This window comes from Ochotona princeps, chromosome 16 (assembly GCF_030435755.1).
Source record: "Ochotona princeps isolate mOchPri1 chromosome 16, mOchPri1.hap1, whole genome shotgun sequence".
Classification (NCBI taxonomy): domain Eukaryota; kingdom Metazoa; phylum Chordata; class Mammalia; order Lagomorpha; family Ochotonidae; genus Ochotona; species Ochotona princeps.
The window spans coordinates 194,763-217,151 of record NC_080847.1 but is presented as its reverse complement, the minus strand read 5'-3'; the positions used below and the strand labels follow the sequence as shown (position 1 = coordinate 217,151).

The window sequence follows — 22,389 nt, the reverse complement described above, 5'->3', positions numbered from 1 at the left end:
TGCAGGTCAAACCTTCAACATACCACGCTCACTACAAAAAGGACAACACACTGCGCTTTCAAAGGCAAAACCAGACTTCCTACATCCAACAGGGGTGCAGTTCTGGCAAACACACTAGAAAATAAGATGGACAGCAGTCCAGGCACCAGGGGCGGTGCCTGCCCCACACAGGAGGGCTGGGCTCCGGTCCTGCTCGGCTCCCACTTGTAGCTCCAGGAGGCAGCAGTGATAGCTCAGGCAACAGTGTCCCTGTCTCACGGGGAGACCATGACTGCATTCTCAGCTCCCGGCTTTGAAACACAAAGATCACACTGTTGCAAAGTCTTTCCGGCAGTTCATTTCTCTGTACCTCAAACAAAACATAAACAACTAAAATTGCACACAGTTCATCAACAGAGAGCAGCAGGCACTGAGCAGTCACCCCAGAGCCCCTGGCCCACTCGGCTTTGGCCTCCCTCAGTTGCCCAGTCAATCGGCAGAGTCCCGGCACCATAGGCCAGGAGAACTGAATGCAAACGACAGTCAACCAATAGCTGGGCCTCGAGGCTGGCTGCTCTGAGAGCACCTGAACCCAAACTGAACAGAGGATAGTCGCAGGACACACATGACAACGAAGAAAGCATGAAGAGGTGGGTCTGTGCACAGGTGACCCTTTCATGGAAGTGCCAAGCTGCGGCCTTCCCTGGCCCTCACACGCACCCTGCACTGCAGCCTGAGCGCTATGACACAGACACACTCAGCATCACACATGGACAGCATTTACAGCAAGGCTGACGCTGGCCTTACCCTCTGGCAGCCTCTCCCCAGCAGCACGGCAGCCATGGCAGTAGTTGGCATAAAGAGAGGAGGGGATCTTATCAGCTCTGTGTTGGGACAAAATTAAATCAACTCAATAATGATGTGAAAACGACAGTAAACCACAAACATAAATAACTCTAAGTAACACAATACCATGCCTGTCTCACACGTTAGTATCTAAAAGACCAGACCACAAGAGAGACCAACAGCAGAGACCTCTTCAAGTGAAACTGTAACAGACTTTCAATCTCTAGAAATAAAATAAAATAAAATAAAAATAAATAAAAATGTATAACCAAGAAGAGATCAAGGGCAGGCATTCAGCCCAATGGTTTAACTGTCTGGGCCCACACAGTTCCACTCAGGACTCCAACTTCCTGTTAACATAGACTCCTCTCTGTGAATCAGCCTTTCCAATAAAAATAAATATTTTAAAAATAAATAAATAAAACAAAACTAAGTTTAAGTTTCTAACCACTAAATTATACAAGAAAGTCCGAAACCCAGAATCCTACTGGTCCCCACGTGGGTGCAATCATCACCTGTGCCTCCCAGGATATGTGTCAACAGGCACCTCCAGCAGCAGCCTGGCCTGCTGTGCCACCATGTCCGCCCCAAGTCAAAGCCAATTAGCTCCAGAGCCAGCACTCCCCAGGCAAATGAAGCTCTACAGCAGCACCAAAAGCCTGCTGGAGCCAAGTGAGCTCTCCCGAGCCCAGAGACCTCACCTCCTCAGAGCGTCTATCAAAGCCATGCGAGAGTCAGGGGCTTTCGGAAGCTGTGAGAAAGATGGGCACAAGTGAGCCCAGGGACCAGGAGCAGCCGCTCCCCTCAGGTGCATCAGGCTGAAGAAGGCACATACTGACCACTCGTGGCGTGAGCAGTGCCGGGAGAAAGTGGCTCACGTAGTAAGACCTCCGGAATATGCTGCAACACACAACAGCAAGCTTGGCAGTTCGTACAACACCCAGTCCCCAATGCCTGGACCGGGCAGCTGCCATCATGAAGGAACCCAGGCCGCTGTAAGGCCACGAGGGTCACTTCCTCCATGGAGCTGACCTCCACATCTCAGGGTGGCATCTGGTCGTCCACGCCGTGGCAACCAAAATCTTGATGGCTTGAGGTCACACTTCGTTCATTAGCTGTGCTGCTCAGTTCCCCAACCCCGTTCCAGGCAGCTAAGCTTAGCAGGAACATCACCTCCTTCCCCAGCATGCCCCGATGGCTTTGTTGGTCAAAGGGCACAACGGGGAGTCCTGGAAGACTTGGCCCATGGTTAGAGCACAGCCCCTGGCCACCCCACCCGGCCAACACGCAGACGCCTGCCTGCTCCAGCAGGGTGTGCAGGAGCTGCTGGCCAAGCCTACCTGGCCTCCATGACGGTGACCGGGATCTTCCCCGTGTGCTCAAACACAGCAACAGCCTTTGTGACATCCTGGGCCGCCTGGCTTTGAGGCTGGTCCCCATGAAGGAAGAAAGAGGAGGCATTTACAAGAGTGTGGGCACACAGGCTGGTGGGCTCTGTTCCTCCCTGGAAGGTGTCATGGCTGCCTTACGGCAAGCCAATGCATAGCACGTCAACAACAGGCCTGGGGTTGCCGCACCACCCCCAGAGTAAGATCCGGGCAGGGAGGCGAGGCCAGAGGTGATGGCTCAGCCCTCGCAGCCCTCTCTGAAAAATGAAGGGTCAGGCTGGACACCTCCAGGCCAGAAGGAGTAGACTCACAAGAAAAAAAAAAAAGCTCTGAGGAGCTGGTGTTTGAAAACTAGGACCGTCCCCAGTTCCATCGCTGGCACGCTCCTGCAGGGAGGGCTCAGGTACCCCTGCAGCCCATGGGGGAAAAGCCAGACTACGTGCTACTGCCAGCTCCTGCTACTCCCAAATTAAGACAATAACTGTGAGAAGGCAACACAGGAGCAGCAATCAACTTTAAGTTGAAAACTTCAGGAGCTGGTGCTGCGGTGTAGTTGGCTAAGCCTCCAATCAGCATTAGCATCCCCATGCGGGCGCTAGCCAAATCCAGTTGCTCCACTTCAGAGCTGGCTCCCAGCTGTGGCCTGGGAAAGCAACAGAGGACAGCCCAAGTCCTTGGCCCCTGCCCCACGCGGGAGACCTGCGAGGAGCTCCAGGCTTCAAGCTGGCCCTGGGGAGTGAACCAACAGAGAACACATCTTTCCTTCTCTCTCTGTAACTCTGCTTTCCAATAAAAGTAAAAAATCCTGAAAAAAAAAAAAATTCAAAACTGCATAAAGGTTGCCACCTGTTAGTCACCCATCATCACTAAGTATTCTTTAGGGACTCACTGCCTGAAAGCGTGATTTTCACCAGTAAGACACGTGACATGGCCATGTCACATCCGGGTTACATCCCTGGAAAGCCAGCAGTCCCTCTCCTGAGCCCCATGTGCACTAAGCCATTCTGCCATCACAGTGACAGCAACACATCTATGGCTTCCTGTGTGTGCTCTATGCACGAACTCTGCCCACACCTCGTCCACCTGTACCATAGGCTGATCCACCCCAGGGAGAAGCAAACTGGACGTCACACCTCTGCAATGTCCCCGGTTGATGTCAAATCCTCGTAGAGTCCCATGTTTTCTATGGAGACCTTAAGAGGAGAGAGGATGGCCCCATGACCACCAAGACCGGTCTCAGCCAGGCAGCTGCCAGAAGTCAACTCAGGGAGTGGCTGGACTTGCCTTGAGGTCAGCTAGACGCGTCTTGGCCAGTGAGATGTAGTCGGAGAGGAGGGAGCGGTACTTGTCTGGGACCAGTGGTGGGTGGAGAATATGCACCTGCAAGGGAGCACAGCAGTGCGATGTCCACGCCCTGCCCCAGCTGCAAAACCTCACCAACCCTAACCCAGAGCCACAGTCAGCTCCCCCCAGAGACTTGGCAGTTCTCCAAATGTCAGGTTGAGGTGGACTAGATGGCGGGCAGAGACCCAGAGCAATAAGACAGGGGAGGGCAGAGACCCAGAGCAGGCAGGGTGAGGACACAGACCCAAACCAGGCAGGGGGAAGAGGGCAGAGACCAGGCAGGGGGAGGACAAAGACCCAGGGCAGGCAGGGGGAGGAGGGCAGAAACCAGGCAGAGGGAGGACACAGACCCAGACGAGGCAGGGGGAGGAGGGCAGAAATCAGGCAGGGGAAGGCAGAGACCCAGACCAGGCACGGGGAGGCAGAGACCAGGCACGGGGAGGAGGGCAGAGACCAGGCAGGGGGAGGCAGAGACCCAGACCAGGCAGGGTGAGGAGAGCACAGACCCAGCACCAGACAGGCAGGCAGGCAGGCACCTGCAACCTCCTGATGAAGGTATGGCAGCAAAATGCAGAAAAAGTCAGCGCACTGAATGACACAGACACTGGACACTCAAGGCCTGAGTTCACACAGACTAAGGGTGCAGATTCAAGCCAGGCAAGCCAGAAATTGCCAAGGACCATGGGGCTAGAGAGCTGAGGGCACCCCTAGGCTAGCCCAGGGGACCTCTGAGGGGCCTGTGACAGGATGATACTGCCAGTGGGGGATAGCCATGCCTGCAAGGACCTCTCACCTTGACAGACTGCCACCCACAGCCCCCCCCCCAACATGTGCCCAGGGTGCTGGAGCATTCCAGAATTCTGGGGTAGAGACAAAAATAGCAGGCTGGTCCATGGACTGTGCACCCCACTCCCTGCCCTCCTCACACATTCAGGGGCCTACATGCTCCTGTCACCTTTTAAGTGGTTTAAACATGTTTCAGAGTTGGCGAAATGGGGGCACAGAGAACCCTGGGGTCCATTCCCTAAATGCCCCCAATGGCCAGACCGGAGTAAGTCTGGAGTAGGCCAAGTGTCCCATCCAGGGATCCAGCCACTCTAAACCATGTGTGGCAAGAAGATTTCAGACTCAGAGCCTCAACATGAGACACATGTCACCTGCCTCACCACATCCATTTTGCAGCAGGACAAGGGTGAAAACTAGTTTCCAGGCCAACACGCCCAAACCCAGACACTGGGGCAACTGATACACACCCCACAGCCTTTTCTATCCTGAGACCCGCAGATGTGCTGTGCAGGCTCAAACCACCAGCCCTGGAAGCCACTATTACGCTAGCACTGGAACCACCACCATGGCCATGGCAGCCAGTTGGCTCAGCGTCCAGGTCCCTCACCCCCGAGTCTAGAACAGGCCCCACTGTGTGCTGCCAGGCCACCTGCTCCTGCTCCCTGGGAACCAGCTCCCATGAAGATGCCAGAGTTGGCTGCAGCCCCTCACCTGCAGACACCGCGGGGCCTCAAAGGGCACCAGGTCCGACAGGAACTTGAAGAGGAAGATGAGCGCCTTCTTGCTACCGCCATGGTAGCCACGTGAGCTCCCAAAGGAGGCCTGTGGGGAGACATGGGGTAGGTCTGAGATGGCCAACATCATACAGATGGCCATACTGTGGCAGGTGGCAAGACAATCAGCTGCCCCCAAGTCTTCTCATCCCATCCCACACAGACCCCCACACCCCAATTCCTAAACCCAACCATAGGTCCTTACTCCATTTTACATAACCCATCCCCTCCAAAGCCCAGCCTCCTTATTCCAAACCGCACAGACCCCTATACCCTAGTTCTCCTTACCCCATCCCACACAGCCAACCTAAACCCCAAATCTCTTCACTCCCATCCCATACAGTGCCCCCTAAACTGAAGTCTCCTCACCCCCATCCCACACAGCCCCATAAACCCGACTCCTCACCCCATCCTACAAAGACTCCTGTGTGGAAGATCACCCCGGGCCCCTGTCCTGCTTTCTGGAGGACGTGGCTTAAGCCTAACCTTCCCCATGACCTCCAACATGGTTACTAGGTCAAGGGAAGTACACCTGGAACATGACCTCTGACATGACCGGAAGATCTAGGGAAGCAGATGTGTCATACAGCCAATTACAGCGCCTCTGGTGGGCGTGGGGTCTGCTGGAATGTTCCCTCCTGTCCTCTTCCTTACCCTTTAAAACCTGTAACCTGTGCATAACAAAGCGGACATTCCTCACCAGCTTGTCTCCGGTGGTGCTTGAGGCCGAAGGCCACCGTCTGCCTCACCCTTGGTGACCTCGGGGTCTGCTTGGCAGGCTTAAACCCCGAGACTCCTGAACCCTGTGAATAGTTACCCAGCCCACATAGTGCCCCAAACCCCAGATCCCTCATTCCATCCCACAGACTGCTAAAATACACTCCTCACTGTACCTCACCGACCCTTGAACCTTCAGACTCCTCACCTCCATTCCACAGCTCCCCTAAGCTCCAAGACCCCTCCCCCCATTCTACAGACGCCCTAAGCCTCAAGTCTCACTTCATCCCACAAGCCCCCATACCCGTCTCATCACCCCATACCACACAGTCCTCCTAAATCTACTCACCTCATGTCATCCCACAGCCCCACTAATCCCAAGAATCCTCATCTCTAATGCATCAAGACCCTAAGGCCCCAAGAATCTTTACCCAAATCTCCAAAACCATCATATAATTCCCCTAAACTCAACTCAGCCCATCCCACAGTCCCCAAGCCCCAAACATCCTCACTCATTCCACAAACACATCTAAACCCCAAATCTGCTCACTCATCCCAGAGCCCCGTAAGACATAGATATTCTCACCCCATCCAATACAGAGCCCTAAACCTGGCTACTCACTCCATCCCTCTTAAATTCTAACCCTAACACATCCCACATGCAAACATGTCTGTGTACACACAGCCTGCTAAGCCCCAGAACACCTCACCCCATCACAGTCCTCCTAAACATGACTCCTTACCCCATTCCACAGCTCCCTTAAACCCCAGACTACAATTCTCATGAAACAAAGTTCCCCCGAAAGAACCCGAGCTATACCAATGGTGTCACTGTCCTCCACACCTAGACCACAGAATGCACGCAGTCCCAAGCCAGGGTGTGCACACACAGGCATGTCCATGGTCGCATGAAGCTCCACACAGGCACACGTACACACACACACACGTTAGCACAAGCACGCATGTCAGAACACTGACACACAAGCAGGCACCCTCTTTACTGCAAAATCACCCCACAAGGACCAACACCATGGCAAAGTGAGTTAAGCCTCCTCCTGCAGCACCGGTGTGCCATATGGGCGCCAATTTGAGTGCTGGCTGCTCTACTTTCCATCCAGCTCCCTGCTAATGGCTTGGGAAGGCAGCGGAGGATGGCCCACATGCTCAGGCACCTGCAGCCATGTGGCAGCAGCAACAGAGAAGCTCCTGGCTCCAGCCAAATCCAGCTACATCCCTTGTGGCCATTTCAGACGAAATCTCCCCACCCTCCCTGTCTCACTCTTCGTTTCTTTGTAATTTTCCATTCAAAATAAATATTTAATACAAACAAACACCACCAAACCCACTTGCATAGTAGGATATGCTAAGAGCCAGCATCATTTAGTGAACTTCCAAGAACAAAATCAAACACTGGGGCCTGCACACCTAAGATCTCATACGGGTATTGGCTCGTGTCCTGGCTGCTCCACTTCCCATCCAGCTCCCTGCCTGTGGCCTGAGAAAGTAGTGGAGGACGGCCTAGAGCCTTGGGACCCGGCACCCACATGGGAAACCCAGGAGAACTCCTGGCTTCTGGTTTTGGATTGGCTCAGCGCAGGCCACGCAGCCACTTAGGGAGTGAACGAACAGACAGTAGATCTTTCTCTCAGTATCTCCTTCTCTCTGTATATCTGACTTTCCATTAACAATAATTAAAAATAAATAAATCATTTTTAAAAAGACATAAAACAGAGAAAAATAAATACAGAGAACTGTGAGCATCAGGCAAACACGTCCATCCACAACGACTGATGTAGTGCTGCTTCCCTAACCTCTCCCACTCCGACTCTGCAGGCTGACAGGTGTGCTCAACTCTGCTCACCACAAGGCTGGTCCAGAAGGTTCCTGACTGCGACCTCAAGGAGCCGAGCACTGACCACCCTGGCCCCTGTGGACAGCTGGTGACTCACCCTAGGCCTCAAGGAAAAGGGACTTCAGGTAATCAGAGAAACGATACACAGAGTTTAACCATCTCCTCCTTGGAGGTGCCCCATCAGGGAGGGGTACCCTCCACAGAGGTCGATGGTCTTTACTTGGCCATGAGCGCACCAATCGTAAAGGCAGTAGACACCTGGCCACACTCAAGCTTCTCTGATCAGTACCACTGTGGGTCTGGGGGGTCTCGTATCTGAGTCCTCAAAGCTGCAGTGTCTCAGGACAAGTAAGCAGTCCTAGCGGCTGCCCTGAAGCTCCCCAACCCCATCAGAGCCACCAGCCACCAGCTCCCTGTGACTCACCTTGAACCATTCTCCGTAGGATGGGAATAGGGCAGGGCCCTCCAGCGCAGCCTGACGCACAACCAGGAAGGCAATGACCATGCTGTCCAAGTGGTAGGTCTCAAATGCCCGGGTCATAAGACGGGCCACCCAGTCTGTAGACACCCAGAGACAAGACTAGTGATGCGGCCGACAGAGACCAGCTGGGAGGCCCCCAGAGGACAGGCACACCGAAGGACCAGCTCCTTGGGACAGGGCAACGAGGCAGTACCCACACTGACCCAGTACACCCCGACACCTGAGTCTGCTGACCCCACACCCGCGCCACGCACCACTGAGCAGCTGCCGCGCCTTCGGGAGGCAGACAACCAGAGCAGACACGCAGCCCAGCACACACTGCCAGTTGACCTCCTGCGACTCTAGGGTCTCCTGCACACAGCCAAGCAGCTCCTCTGCACTCAGCATTGCCACGAGCTGCAAGGAGAGTGATACATGGGGGATGGCACATGTGTGCAGGCACATGACCCACATATGCACATCCCAGGGGCCTGTTCTCCACAGTGGGGTGAGTGCCAGCTTTCAGAGAGCAGACAAGCTCAGTCTCCTGACCCCAGGCTGAGTCTCAGTGGATACCCCTGTACCTTCTAAAGCAGAGTGCCCAACTCACGCAGCAGCTGGTCTCAGGCCAGCACAAGACACTCACTCTGCGATACAAGGTGTTGAGCAGAGGGTGGGTCCTGGCGAAGCTCCACTCTCGTTGCCTCTCTACGGCATCAGACACTTGAGAAAGAGACAAAGACCCAGGCAGTGGAAGCTCTCAAGTATCGAGACAGGCCACCATGAAACCCACAACGTCTGTGATCCCAGTGGCTCCCCGCATCCAGGAGGTCCGACCAGCCCTGGGATGCTGTCCCCCAGGACACCAACGCCTGTGACATGAACACGAGGCACACAGGACCTGCACATGCCCCCTGTTGCCAACCCCTCCATGTGGTCCAGACACCCAGCCCAACACACACACCATATAGGTCATCCAGGGCTGCTAACAAGGAAAGAGGTGTACATATGCTGGGCACGGGTGTTCGTGGACTCACCCGGGGCTGTGCCTCCCATTACCCAGTCCTGAGCCATTGGCTTCATCTTATTTGCATGATTACATAAGATGCTGCCACTTTTAAACACTAAATTGCCAACAAACCAATCACAGTGAGGAGGAAACGGAAGACACCTGCTCCAGCAAGGGCTGACAAACCAGCTGCTTCCCTGAGAAGCGCGCCAGTCATCCTAGCCGAGCCACTGCCTGGGGACACAGCACAGCAAGGCTGACAGGCAGGCGTCAGCAGCAGTGGAATCCTGAAGCAGGACGGGGGTGACACAAACCCTGACATTTGCACAAAACTTGCTAGCTGTGCAAGAAAAGCTCACAGCAACACCACAACACGGGCAGTGTGTACAACAGGAAAAGGCCCAAGAAGCCTTCTGCATGAAGTCGAGCTGGGCGGCTGCTCTGCCCTGTCCTCTCCTCTCAGTTCCCGTGGTCCTGCATGATGTCCAAACGGCTAAGCCCCCAGTCTCCCAACAAGGGCAGAGCCACAACAGCTGCCACGGTCACCATGGCAACAAAAGGACACCAACCCCCAAATGGAGCAGGCCCTGCCCACTTCAGCCTGAGACTCACCTGTGAGTTCCGGCTTGTAGGTGAGCGTCTGGGTCAGAGTGTGCTTGGCAAAGCTCGCTAGGGCATCTGTGGAGATCATCCCGCAAAATGTGCGCCCACAGAAAAGGCTGAACCTGTCAATGCAGCAGCAAGGACTGTGGCTCCACACCTCCCAGCCAGCACCACCACAGGCTCTGAGCTGCACACACAGAGCCGAGAGCAGCAGGGGGCACTGTAGAGCAAATTCTAGCCAGGGGCTGTCAGAGGCTAGGAGAACTGAGGCCAGGTATGAAGCAGGAGTGGATGCTGCATGTGAGAGAGGCTGCTCCAGACTGCACCCAACCAATCAACAGCCAGGAACGAGACCCATTCCAACACACAGCCAGCACAAAACAGAGCTTCCCACTCAACATACCATGTGGACCGAGCTCCTAACCAAGTTAACCACCCCCCAAACCTGAGGGCATCCCAGGCTACTCCAGAGCGTAGCCCTTGGAGTACAAGGAAGATCAACTGGAAGACACATGATAGTCTGTTAGGAAACCCTGAGAGGCCGAGGGGGTAAGGGGCAGTCCACAGGGAAATCACCTACAGGAAGGAGACCCTCAGGGCTGGGCATGGTGGGTGGGACAAGCAAGTATACTCAGGGCCCCATTCTCAAGGATCAAAAGCATAGCATGCAGAAAAAAAATAAAACTGGATCCTACAGGACTGAGGAACAAAAGCAGGTCCTGGGGTCCCAGGGCCTAACACCCAGACTCACCAGCAGCTCACGGCCTTGTGTGCCAGGGAGTCCTCCGGAGTGCTGTCTGCCACCACATCCAGACCAACTGTGAGAGGAAGACGTAGGAACGTCAGCTCCCAGCATGACTCACATCCAACACTGAGCACCACAAGGGCCTCGTTCCAGCCCCGAGCAGGCTGCCAAGGCCCCCTTGGGTGCTCCTGGAGCCGACCAACATCCTCCCACAGCCCATCCATGAAGCAGGAGTCACGTCACAGCTCTGCCAACTCCCCCGAGCCAAGGGACACTGGAGGACATTCACACCAGCCACAGCCACAACAGGGACCCTCCAGTGGGCCCCCCATGCTGGGGATTCACAGTGAGCAAGACAGTGTAGGTGGAAAGACGGATCCATCACTGGGATGGGGACAAATGGGTCAAGGCGAGGACTCACAAGTCAGCATCCTGCGCAGCACGTCCAGGCAGACCTGTGGACACGGTCACAGCACAGCCTGAGGCCAGCCCTCCTGCAGCGCTGGCTCTGAGCCTCCATGCCCTGCTGAAAGCACTCCAAGGGTCTCTTGGAGAAAAATGCCTCCCCTCTGGCTCCAGGCCTTGGGAACCAGACGCACAGTCCCCACTCCATCCCTTGGGGATCCCAGTGGCTCACACAAAGCAGCTCCCAGAGGAAAGACACATGGGAGGGACAGAGTTGCTCCTTGGCCGCAGCCCCCACCACTTCACAGCACCCTACCTGGAACATCTTCTCAGGCTCCACATGATTTCTCAGCTCTGGGCTGTCACAGAACCCCACAGAGACAAACACACGCATAAAACCTGAAGAAGCACAAACCCAAGCATTGGCACATGCCCTGGTCCCAAGGAGCCCACGTCCTGTGCCAGTGCTCACGCAGCCCTGTGTGCAGGAAGGGGTGCTGTGAGGCGCCCTCAGCCAGGGAGCGCCTCACCCCAGGACCCTCATTCCAGGGAGCACTCAACACCTGACACGGCATCTAAAAGGATGCAACAGGTTAAGCTGCCGCTGAACCCCGGCTGCTCCACTTCCCACCCAGCTCCCTGCTGACGGCCCGAGAAAGCAATGGAGGATGACCCAAGGGCTTGGGCTCCTGCACCCACATGGGAGACCTAGAAGAGGCTCCAGGCTACTGGTTTGGGTTCAGCTCAGCTCTGGCCGTTGTGACCATTTGTGGAGTGAACCAGCAGACAGTTCTTTCCCTGTGTCTCTCCTTCTCTCTGTAAATCTGCCTTTCCAATAAAAATAGGTGAATCTTAAAAAAAAGGTATTTATCTTTATACTTGAAAGGCAAACTTACAGAAATAAAAGGACAGAAATATAAAATTTTGGCACCATAAGCTAAGGTTTAACCTGCTATACTACACCTTTACAGAAAAACAGACTGTTCACTCAGAGAGGAATCAGGTCACAGGAGATGCTGGGAGGGTGGCTCTCCAGCTGACCCCCAACATCCCAACGCTGGCAGAAGGACCCAGGATTACTGTCCCAGTGGGAGACAAGAGGCAGGCAAGGAGCTCAGGCATTGCAGGAAGACCAGAGCCTGCAGTCAAGGCTTCCGTCCAACCCTCCACATACACCTCCCTATGCAGGCCCAGTCCCTGACTCATGCAAGACAGGCTTAATGAGGAAAAAACCCACGAGCCACAGGACGCCTATCCCAACCCAGCTCACTTGCCCGAAATTCCTCGCGGATTGTGGCCAGGACAGGCTGGGGTCTTCCAAAGGCCAGGTGTGGGACACACCACACCACGAGGGGCTGGGTCTTCCAAAGGAAGGGTGTGAGACATGCCACACCACAAGGGGCTGGGTCCTCCAAGGGCCCACCATCGTTTAGGACGGTGACTGGCAAGAACTCCCTGAGGCTGAGACAGTCAGACTGGCCTGAAGGCTGTGGGTACTTTCCGTCCCTCAAGTCCCCCCGCCCCCCCCACCCCGCCATAAAACCCACTGGGCGTGAACCCACCAGTAAGCACAGCCCTGGCAACCTTCGTGGAAGGTCCAGACTCTTCCATCTGCTCACAAAGGCGGCACAGGTTCTGGAAGACCCATGCCACCATGGCTTGTGTGTTGGGATACCTGGGAACAGGGGAGACACACACAGCAGATGTCTACTGCATCATTTTTTTTGATGCTCAGCTCACCAGAAGCTTGTCGCAACTGGAAGGCATCACACCAAGGCCGACATGAAAATCCACCCCTTCCAACAATGTGCTCACGGCAGCAGTTGGCCACTGCCGAGGCAGAGAAAGTTCAGAGCCTATCACTGTGGCCTAGCAGCTTAAGCCACCACCTGCAACATTGGCACCCCATGGGCACCGGTTCATGAACTGCTGCTCCACTTCCCTTCCAGCTCCTTGCCAATGGCCTGAGAAAGCAGCACAGGATGGTCCAGGTGCTTGGGCCCCTGCACCCCCGTCGGAAGCACCTAGCTGCTCACTCCCAACCTTGACCACTGTGGCCATCTCTCTTTCCTTAACTCTGCCTTTCTAATGTGTCTCAAAAAGAAAAGAAAGCTCAGCGACTGCAAAATAATCAGTGGAATTAAAAGGCCTTAGGCTGAGCTACACACAGCTTTGGCCAACACTGGATTCCTGTGCCATCAGAAACTGCCTCCTGTATGGGTCTCAGGAAGAATTCCAGCAGAGCCACAGCATGGCCCCAAGCCTGGACATGGGATGCAGACAGCCCAGGGGTTCTTTAATCTTGGCCCCCTGGGGCTCTTTTTGGCTACTGTTTTAATATATATGCAGGGGGCCTGGTGCAGTAACCTGGCAAAGTTCTATTTGCTGCTTACAGAAGACACATTTCACCAACAAAAATCACCAAAAACTTTATCTCATGGAATTTGATTTTCATTTCTTCACACATTAGTCATTCATTAGCATGTTATTTAACTTCATGGTGTTGGTAGTTTCTTTTTACTTCCTGTTGCTGATTGTTTTGTGACTTTTCATTTAAGGGGACGTATAGTAGCTCTGTAATGGGGACTCTCATATCCAGTAACATGTTATTTAACCTCTTGGCATTGTAAATTTCGATTCTACCTTCTATTGTTGATTTCGTATTGTGGTTTTTCATTTAAGGGGATGTACAGTAACTGTGAAATGGAGACTAACATATCCAGATGTGAGGATACAATGCAGTATGCATCTCTACTTCCAGACAAAGATGGACTTCCAATGAAACTGTTTACTATATGACAATAGGATGATGAACTCTCTGCCATTGTCCATGCCCACAATAATGGACATATGACTGTGAGTGATACTTTAGTAATGATATAGGGGAACTTGGGGGGGCGGAATTGGAGAGGGGATAAGGGAAATCCCAGGGGCCTATGGAACTGCATCATAAAATGATGATGAGAATAATAATAATAGGGCCTGGCACAGTGACCTAGTGGCTAAAGTCCTCGCCTTGAAAGCGCCGGGATCCCATATGGGTGCCAGTTCTAATCCCGGCAGCCCTGCTTGCCATACAGCTCTCTGCTTGTGGCCTGGGAAAGCAGTCAAGGACGGCCCAAAGCCTTGGGACCCTGCACCCGTGTGGGAGACCTGGAAGAAGTTCCTGGCTCCTGGCTTTGGATGGCGTAGCACCGGCCCGTTGCGGCTCACTTGGGGAGTGAATCATCAGACGAAGATCTTCCTCTCTGTCTCTCCCTCTCTCTGTATATCTGAATTTGTAATAAAAATAAATAAATCTTTAAAAACAAAACAACCAGTTTCATTTTCTCTTCAGACTCATTTGCTGGTTCTCTTGTAAGGAAAACTGTCCCCACAAGACAGGGACACATACCACTGAGTGTAACTTTTTTTTTTTTAAAGATTTTATTAGTTCTTTGTATTAGAAAGTCATATTTACAGAGAGAAGGAAAGACAGAAGGATGTGCACCTGCATCAGTTGGTTCACTCTGCAAATGGCCACACTAGTCGATCCGACATAGTGATCAGCCACTAGGCTGCCACTCTGGACCCTGGCTTTACCATTTTTTTTTTTTTGAAGATTTATTTATTTTATTACAAAGTCATATATACAGAGAGGAGGAGAGACAGAGAGGAAGATCTTCAGTCTGATGATTCATTCCCCAAATGAGTGCAACAGACGGTACTGTGCCTATCCGAAGCCAGGAGCCAGGAACCTCCTCCAGGTCTCCCGCGCGGGTGCAGTGACCCAAAGCATTGGGCCGTCCTCGACTGCTTTTCCAGGCCACAAGCAGGGAGCTGGATGGGAAGTGGAGCTGTTGGGATTAGAACCGGCGCCCATATGGGATCCCGGGGCTTTCAAGGCAAGGACTTTAGCCGCTAGGCCACCGTGCCGGGCCCAGCTTTAGCATTTTTAACCACACATACTCTCCAGGAGACCCCAGCCAGGCGAGGGGAGCAAACACTTGGCTTGACCAGGCAGGGCCAAGGGCTCCATAGGCTGTGTCCTCTTGGTTCCTGACACCCCAAGCTCCTGAGCTAGAGCTTTCCATGAGTGGTGAGCAAAGGTAGAGCAGTTCTCCAGCACATAGGACCGCAACCGATCCATGATATTCCTCCTTTTAACCAGGGTTCTCTCCCTCTGATGGGATTCCAGGAGAGGAAGCAGGTCGGTGCAGCCAATCCACCAAGTCTACCTAGAATCTTCTAGGCTCACAGAAACACTGGGGGGGGTGCTAGTGCTGGGGAGAGGCAGGACAGCCATGCCCTGCAGCACTGATGTCCCATGTGAGCCCCCAACAGTATCCTAGCTGCTCCACTTCCCAGCCAGCTCCCTGCTAAAGGCCTGGGAAAGCAGCAGAACATGGCCCAACAAGGAAGACCATGTACCCATGGAAGACCACATGAAGCTCTTGGCTTCTGCCTGGACCAGCCCTGGCCACTGAAGCCATCCAGGAAGTGAGCCAGCAGGTGAAGATGCTGTGTCTCTCCCTAACTCTACCTTTAAAGTAAACGCATAGATCTTTGAACAAAAAATAAAAACACTATCACAAGTGTAGATTTGCACGGTGAGACCTGACTGAGTCTAGTTCCAACAGGGAAGCAGCAGCTTCCCAGGCACATCTTGGCCAGAAACAGCCAAGCACTTCCCAGGGGCTGGGCAGCAAGGCTCCAGCACGTCCCCTGAGCAACAGAGATCCTCATATTCCCTGAGGGGCTGAGCAGAGCAACCACCAGGCCCACCTGGGGCCAGGCACCAGGGATCTGCTCCAGCCACCAGGGGACAGGGAGCAGTGATCTACCACATCCCCTCAGGGGCCGGGCAACAGGGATCCACCACATCCCCTGGCAGCAAGGATCCACTGTGCCCATCAGGGGACAGAGAGCAAGGATCCACTACATCCCCTGAGGGACCAGGCAGCAGGGATCCACCACATCCCCTGGCAGCAGGGATCCACTGTGCCCATCAGGGGAAAGGGAGCAAGGATCCACTACCTCCCCTGAGGGACTGGGCAGCAAGGATCTACTGCACCCAGCAGGGGACAGGGAGCAGGAATCCACTGTGACTACCAGGGGCTTGGCAGCAGGGATCCACCACATGTCCTGAGGGGCCAGGCAACAGGGATCCACTGCACCCACCAGGAACTGGGCAGAACAGATCCATCCCATCCACAACGGGGCCAACACAGGCATCAGGGGCTTACAGTGCCAGCAGCTCCTGCAGGCTCACGACATCCTGGGCGTGCAGATGCCACACAACTTCTAGCGGCAAAGACTCCTGAAGAGGGAGCAGCAGATGTAGTACCAGGCTCAGGCCAGCCTGCAGCCCAAGGAGGGCAGCCTGTGGACTGACACAAGGCTGACAAAGGACACACCCTCGACCTGGGACTCTGGGCCAGGGTACAAAGGCACAAAGCATTCCTGTGCCCCACATGGGTCCCCCTGGCATCCAGGTGTTCACCCTGGAAATTTTCCTCAGTCAGTCCCCAGCTCTGCCCCGTGTGAGCCTGCGGGAGTGAGGGGCTCTACCCAGGAGCACAGGAGGCCTGGCTCTTCCCCTGAGCCCCTCAGGCACCTGGTGCTCCCACAGTGCTCCACAGAAGCCGCGGCGGGAGAAGTCTCCGGTAGCCACCAAGCGCCGCGCCAGCTGCAGCAGAGATGTCAAGTTCTCCTGTAAAGAAGCAAAGCCTTTCCTGAGCACGCGAGCAGGTAGGCCCACCGCGTCCTGGCGAGGCCTCTGGGGGCTTACTCTCTGCTCGTCGTCCAGCAGCTCCACCGCCCCAGCACAAATGCGCACGACCCCGGCAGCCACCATCCGCGCCGACAGAAGCCCCACTGGAAGCCCCAGCCTGCAGGCTTCCTCCCGCAGAGCGGACCCTGGAAGACAAGCAGAACCCTGCGGTGGGGCTCTGGGACACAGCCAGAGAACCGGGGCACCCCAGGACGCGTCTGAGCCCGCACTTCCTCAAAGCTGTCCTGGCTGAATCCAGCGAGGGCCACCGAATGTCCACCTCCGGAGGTCCTGCAGCGTCCCTGGAGGGGATGCTCCCAGCCCAGATGGCCTCCATCCCCACGTGGACAGCAGCGGGGCGCGGCCCCGAGAGCCGTGGGGGACACCAGGTGGGGCTCCCGGCCGGGGATCATTGACAGGCGAGTGGGGATGGGGCTTGCTCCCCTTCCAGGAGCCGCGCACTGCGCCCCCGGCTCCCCGCCCACGCCCGCTGTCACCCCGCCGCCCTGGGAACCCGAGCCCTTCGCTCACCGACGAGGGCGCCCCACGCGCGGGGCTCGGGGCCGCCGGCCGGACCGTCCTCCCCCAGGAACACAGGCCCGGGCCCGCCGACCTCGAGCAGGAGGCCGCCCACGTCCCGGCGGCTGCTCAGGAGCCGCACGGCCGCGTCCTTCAGCTTTTGCTCGCGTCCCGGGCTGCGCCTCGTCCTTCCGGCCCTGCCGGCTGGGGGACGAGACGGGCGCCATGAGCCGCCGCGTCCGGCGGGGCTCCAGGACGCCCAGTCACCCGCGGGGCCCTGCAGGGCCGGCCACTCACCCAGCAGCTCGGCCCAGGACCTGCGGCGGCGCCCACGACCGCTGGACTCGGGGCCGGCCGCCCGCGCCGGACACTCCGCAAGCGCCGGCGACTCCATCACGAGCGCCGCGGACCGCGCTGCCTTCCAGTTTGTTGCGCCCGCGCGCGTTACCATTGGCTGGCGGCCGGTCGGCCACACCCCCGTGGGGGCGGAGCCATGTTGGGGGAGGAGGCGGCCATGTTGGGGGAGGAGGCGGCCATGTTGGGGGTGGCGGCGGAGCCATGTTGAGGGTGGCGGCGGCCGCGAGAGCGCATGACAAAACGGGAACAGTCTCTTTGGGTCTGCCGATCAGCCACGTACGTTCACAGTGTTATCTGGAATCAGCTGGTTTTGGCGCTGCGAGTTGAATCTCTACCACGGCAGCCGTATCACACAAGGGAGCATCGCAGCTGGCCACCTTCCTGTCCGGCTCCCTAGTGTCCAGACGCTGGAAAGCAGCAGGACTTGGGTCGCGACATGAGACACTTGCCCCGTGGAGCTCCTGGCTTCCACCTGGCCCAGGACTAGATGGGAATATGTATCTCCTCCGTTGCACTGTGGCGGCTGTTTACAGAGGACAAATGGACAAGTCGCTGGGTAGGGCAGGACAGCAGGCCTTGAACAGGAGGGCACTGTCCAGTAGAACTTTACCAAAAGGCATCCAAACACATTGGTTTGTGCAGGTGGGTCCTAGGGTTATTGCTGGCTGACTTAAAAAAAATTATTTTATTTGTATTGCAAAGTTAGATATCCAGAGAGGAAGAGCTTCTGTCCGATGAATCATGTGGCTGCAACAGCTGGAGCTGCCGGGATTAGAACTGGCACCCATTCAGCTCCCTATCAAGACATAGGAGAAGGGCCCAGCGCAATAGCATAGCGGCTAAAGTCCTCGCTTTGAACGGACCAGGATCCCAAATGGGCGCCGGTTCTAATCCTGGTGGCCCCACTTCCCATCCAGCTCCCTGCTTGTGACCTGGGAAAGCAGTCAAGGACGGCCCAATGCTTTGAGACCCTGCACCTGCATGGGAGACCTGGAAGAAGCTCCTGGCTTCTGGCTTCGGATTGGCTCAGCTCCAGCCATTGCGCTCACTTGGGGAGTGAACCATTGGACGGAAGATCTTCCTCTCTGTCTCTCCTCCTCTCTGTATATCTAACTTTCCACTAAAAAAACAAATCTTAAAAAAAAAAAAGACACAGGAGATAAAAACACAAGGAAGCCACTCATCCAAAATGTACATACTTCACTATCTGAAAATACCAGCCAAAAAAAAAAAAAAAAACCAGTACCCACGTGGGATCCCTGCACATGCAAGGTGAGGACTTTAACCACTAGGCTACTGCATTGGGACCTAGGTGACTTTTTTGAATGACATCTGCTGATATGCAGTGTGGTGTGGGCACATACCTTTACACCCACATCCAGAGGACGGGGGCCTGCACCCACACACACCCACATCCAGAGGACGGGGGCCTGCACCCACACACACCCACATCCAGAGGACCGGGGGGGGCTGCACCCACACACACCCACATCCAGAGGACGGGGGCCTGCACCCACACACACCCACATCCAGAGGACGGGGGGTGCTGCACCCACACACACCCACATCCAGAGGACCGGGGGGGTCTGCACCCACACACCCACATCCAGAGGACCGGGGGGGGGGCTGCACCCACACACACCCACATCCAGAGGACGGGGGCCTGTACCCACACACACCCATATCCAGAGGACGGGGGGGGCCTGCACCCACACACACCCACATCCAGAGGACGGGGGCCTGCACCCACACACACCCACATCCAGAGGACCGGGGGGGGCCTGCACCCACACACACCCACATCCAGAGGACGGGGGCCTGCACCCACACACCCACATCCAGAGGACGGGGGCCTGCACCCACACACACCCACATCCAGAGGACGGGGGCCTGCACCCACACACACCCACATCCAGAGGACGGGGGCCTGCACCCACACACACCCACATCCAGAGGACCGGGGGGGGCCTGCACCCACACACACCCACATCCAGAGGACCGGGGGGGGCCTGCACCCACACACACCCACATCCAGAGGACCGGGGGGGGCTGCACCCACACACACCCACATCCAGAGGACGGGGGCCTGCACCCACACACACCCACATCCAGAGGACCGGGGGGGGCCTGCACCCACACACACCCACATCCAGAGGACCGGGGGGGGCCTGCACCCACACACACCCACATCCAGAGGACCGGGGGGGGCTGCACCCACACACACCCACATCCAGAGGACGGGGGCCTGCACCCACACACACCCACATCCAGAGGACGGGGGCCTGCACCCACACACACCCACATCCAGAGGACCGGGGGGGTCTGCACCCACACACACCCACATCCAGAGGACGGGGGCCTGCACCCACACACACCCACATCCAGAGGACGGGGGCCTGCACCCACACACACCCACATCCAGAGGACGGGGGCCTGCACCCACACACACCCACATCCAGAGGACCGGGGGGGGCCTGCACCCACACACACCCACATCCAGAGGACCGGGGGGTCTGCACCCACACACACCCACATCCAGAGGACCGGGGGGGTCTGCACCCACACACACCCACATCCAGAGGACGGGGGCCTGCACCCACACACACCCACATCCAGAGGACGGGGGGCCTGCACCCACACACACCCACATCCAGAGGACGGGGGCCTGCACCCACACACACCCACATCCAGAGGACCGGGGGGGGCCTGCACCCACACACACCCACATCCAGAGGACCGGGGGGGGGCCTGCACCCACACACACCCACATCCAGAGGACGGGGGCCTGCACCCACACACACCCACATCCAGAGGACCGGGGGGGCCTGCACCCACACACACCCACATCCAGAGGACGGGCGGGGCCTGCACCCACACACACCCACATCCAGAGGACGGGGGGGCCTGCATCCACACACACCCACATCGAGGACCGGGGGGGGCCTGCACCCACACACACCCACATCCAGAGGACCAGGGGGCTGCACCCACACACCCACATCCAGAGGACGGGGGCCTGCACTCACACACACCCACATCCAGAGGACCGGGGGGGGCTGCACCCACACACACCCACATCCAGAGGACCGGGGGGCTGCACCCACACACCCACATCCAGAGGACGGGGGCCTGCACTCACACACACCCACATCCAGAGGACCGGGGGGGGCCTGCACCCACACACACCCACATCCAGAGGACGGGGGGGCCTGCACCCACACACACCCACATCCAGAGGGGACGGGGGGCCTGCACCCACACACACCCACATCCAGAGGACGGGGGGGGCCTGCACCCACACACCCACATCCAGAGGACGGGGGGCCTGCACCCACACACACCCACATCCAGAGGACCGGGGGGGGCCTGCACCCACACACACCCACATCCAGAGGACGGGGGGCCTGCACCCACACACACCCACATCCAGAGGACGGGGGGGGTCTGCACCCACACACACCCACATCCAGAGGACGGGGGGGGCCTGCACCCACACACCCACATCCAGAGGACGGGGGCTGCACCCACACACACCCACATCCAGAGGACGGGGGGGGCCTGCACCCACACACACCCACATCCAGAGGACCGGGGGGGGCCTGCACCCACACACACCCACATCCAGAGGACCGGGGGGGGCTGCACCCACACACACCCACATCCAGAGGACCGGGGGGGGGCCTGCACCCACACACACCCACATCCAGAGGACCGGGGGGGCCTGCACCCACACACACCCACATCCAGAGGACCGGGGGGGGCCTGCACCCACACACACCCACATCCAGAGGACGGGGGCCTGCACCCACACACACCCACATCCAGAGGACCGGGGGGGGGCCTGCACCCACACACACCCACATCCAGAGGACGGGGGCCTGTACCCACACACACCCACATCCAGAGGACCGGGGGGGGGCCTGCACCCACACACACCCACATCCAGAGGACCGGGGGGGGCCTGCACCCACACACACCCACATCCAGAGGACGGGGGCCTGTACCCACACACACCCACATCCAGAGGACCGGGGGGGGCCCTGCACCCACACACACCCACATCCAGAGGACGGGGGCCTGTACCCACACACACCCACATCCAGAGGACGGGGGGGGCTGCACCCACACACCCACATCCAGAGAACGGGGGCCTGCACCCACACACATCCACATCCAGAGGACCGGGGGGGGCCTGCACCCACACACACCCACATCCAGAGGACCGGGGGGGGGCCTGCACCCACACACACCCACATCCAGAGGACCGGGGGGGGCTGCACCCACACACCCACATCCAGAGGACCGGGGGGGGGCCTGCACCCACACACACCCACATCCAGAGGACCGGGGGGGGGGCTGCACCCACACACACCCACATCCAGAGGACGGGGGCCTGCACCCACACACACCCACATCCAGAGGACCGGGGGGGGGGCTGCACCCACACACACCCACATCCAGAGGACCGGGGGGGGCCTGCACCCACACACACCCACATCCAGAGGACGGGGGCCTGCACCCACACACACCCACATCCAGAGGACCGGGGGGGGGCCTGCACCCACACACACCCACATCCAGAGGACGGGGGCCTGCACCCACACACACCCACATCCAGAGGACGGGGGCCTGCACCCACACACACCCACATCCAGAGGACCGGGGGGGGGGCTGCACCCACACACACCCACATCCAGAGGACCGGGGAGGGGCTGCACCCACACACACCCACATCCAGAGGACCGGGGGGGGCCTGCACCCACACACACCCACATCCAGAGGACCGGGGGGCCTGCACCCACACACACCCACATCCAGAGGACGGGGGCCTGCACCCACACACACCCACATCCA

At 57.4% G+C, this 22,389-nt stretch overlaps 1 protein-coding gene across 1 annotated transcript in view; it reads right to left on the bottom strand.

The window, feature by feature from the left end:
- FANCA (FA complementation group A) overlaps positions 1-17,572 on the bottom strand; it is a 37,070-nt gene extending 19,498 nt beyond the window's left edge. The window contains exons 1-20 of the mRNA XM_058674808.1: positions 17,476-17,572; positions 17,191-17,382; positions 16,678-16,805; positions 16,504-16,599; positions 16,133-16,206; positions 12,470-12,582; positions 11,224-11,306; positions 10,924-10,957; positions 10,509-10,575; positions 9,767-9,879; positions 8,792-8,868; positions 8,421-8,562; positions 8,110-8,243; positions 5,055-5,165; positions 3,498-3,593; positions 3,347-3,406; positions 2,166-2,254; positions 1,665-1,725; positions 1,527-1,576; positions 787-863 (exon numbers count right to left, since the gene is read on the bottom strand). Coding sequence (XP_058530791.1) covers positions 787-863; positions 1,527-1,576; positions 1,665-1,725; positions 2,166-2,254; positions 3,347-3,406; positions 3,498-3,593; positions 5,055-5,165; positions 8,110-8,243; positions 8,421-8,562; positions 8,792-8,868; positions 9,767-9,879; positions 10,509-10,575; positions 10,924-10,957; positions 11,224-11,306; positions 12,470-12,582; positions 16,133-16,206; positions 16,504-16,599; positions 16,678-16,805; positions 17,191-17,382; positions 17,476-17,572 — 1,894 coding nt within the window. The remainder of the gene's footprint in view (positions 1-786; positions 864-1,526; positions 1,577-1,664; positions 1,726-2,165; positions 2,255-3,346; positions 3,407-3,497; positions 3,594-5,054; positions 5,166-8,109; positions 8,244-8,420; positions 8,563-8,791; positions 8,869-9,766; positions 9,880-10,508; positions 10,576-10,923; positions 10,958-11,223; positions 11,307-12,469; positions 12,583-16,132; positions 16,207-16,503; positions 16,600-16,677; positions 16,806-17,190; positions 17,383-17,475) is intronic.
- Positions 17,573-22,389: the final 4,817 nt, after the last annotated feature.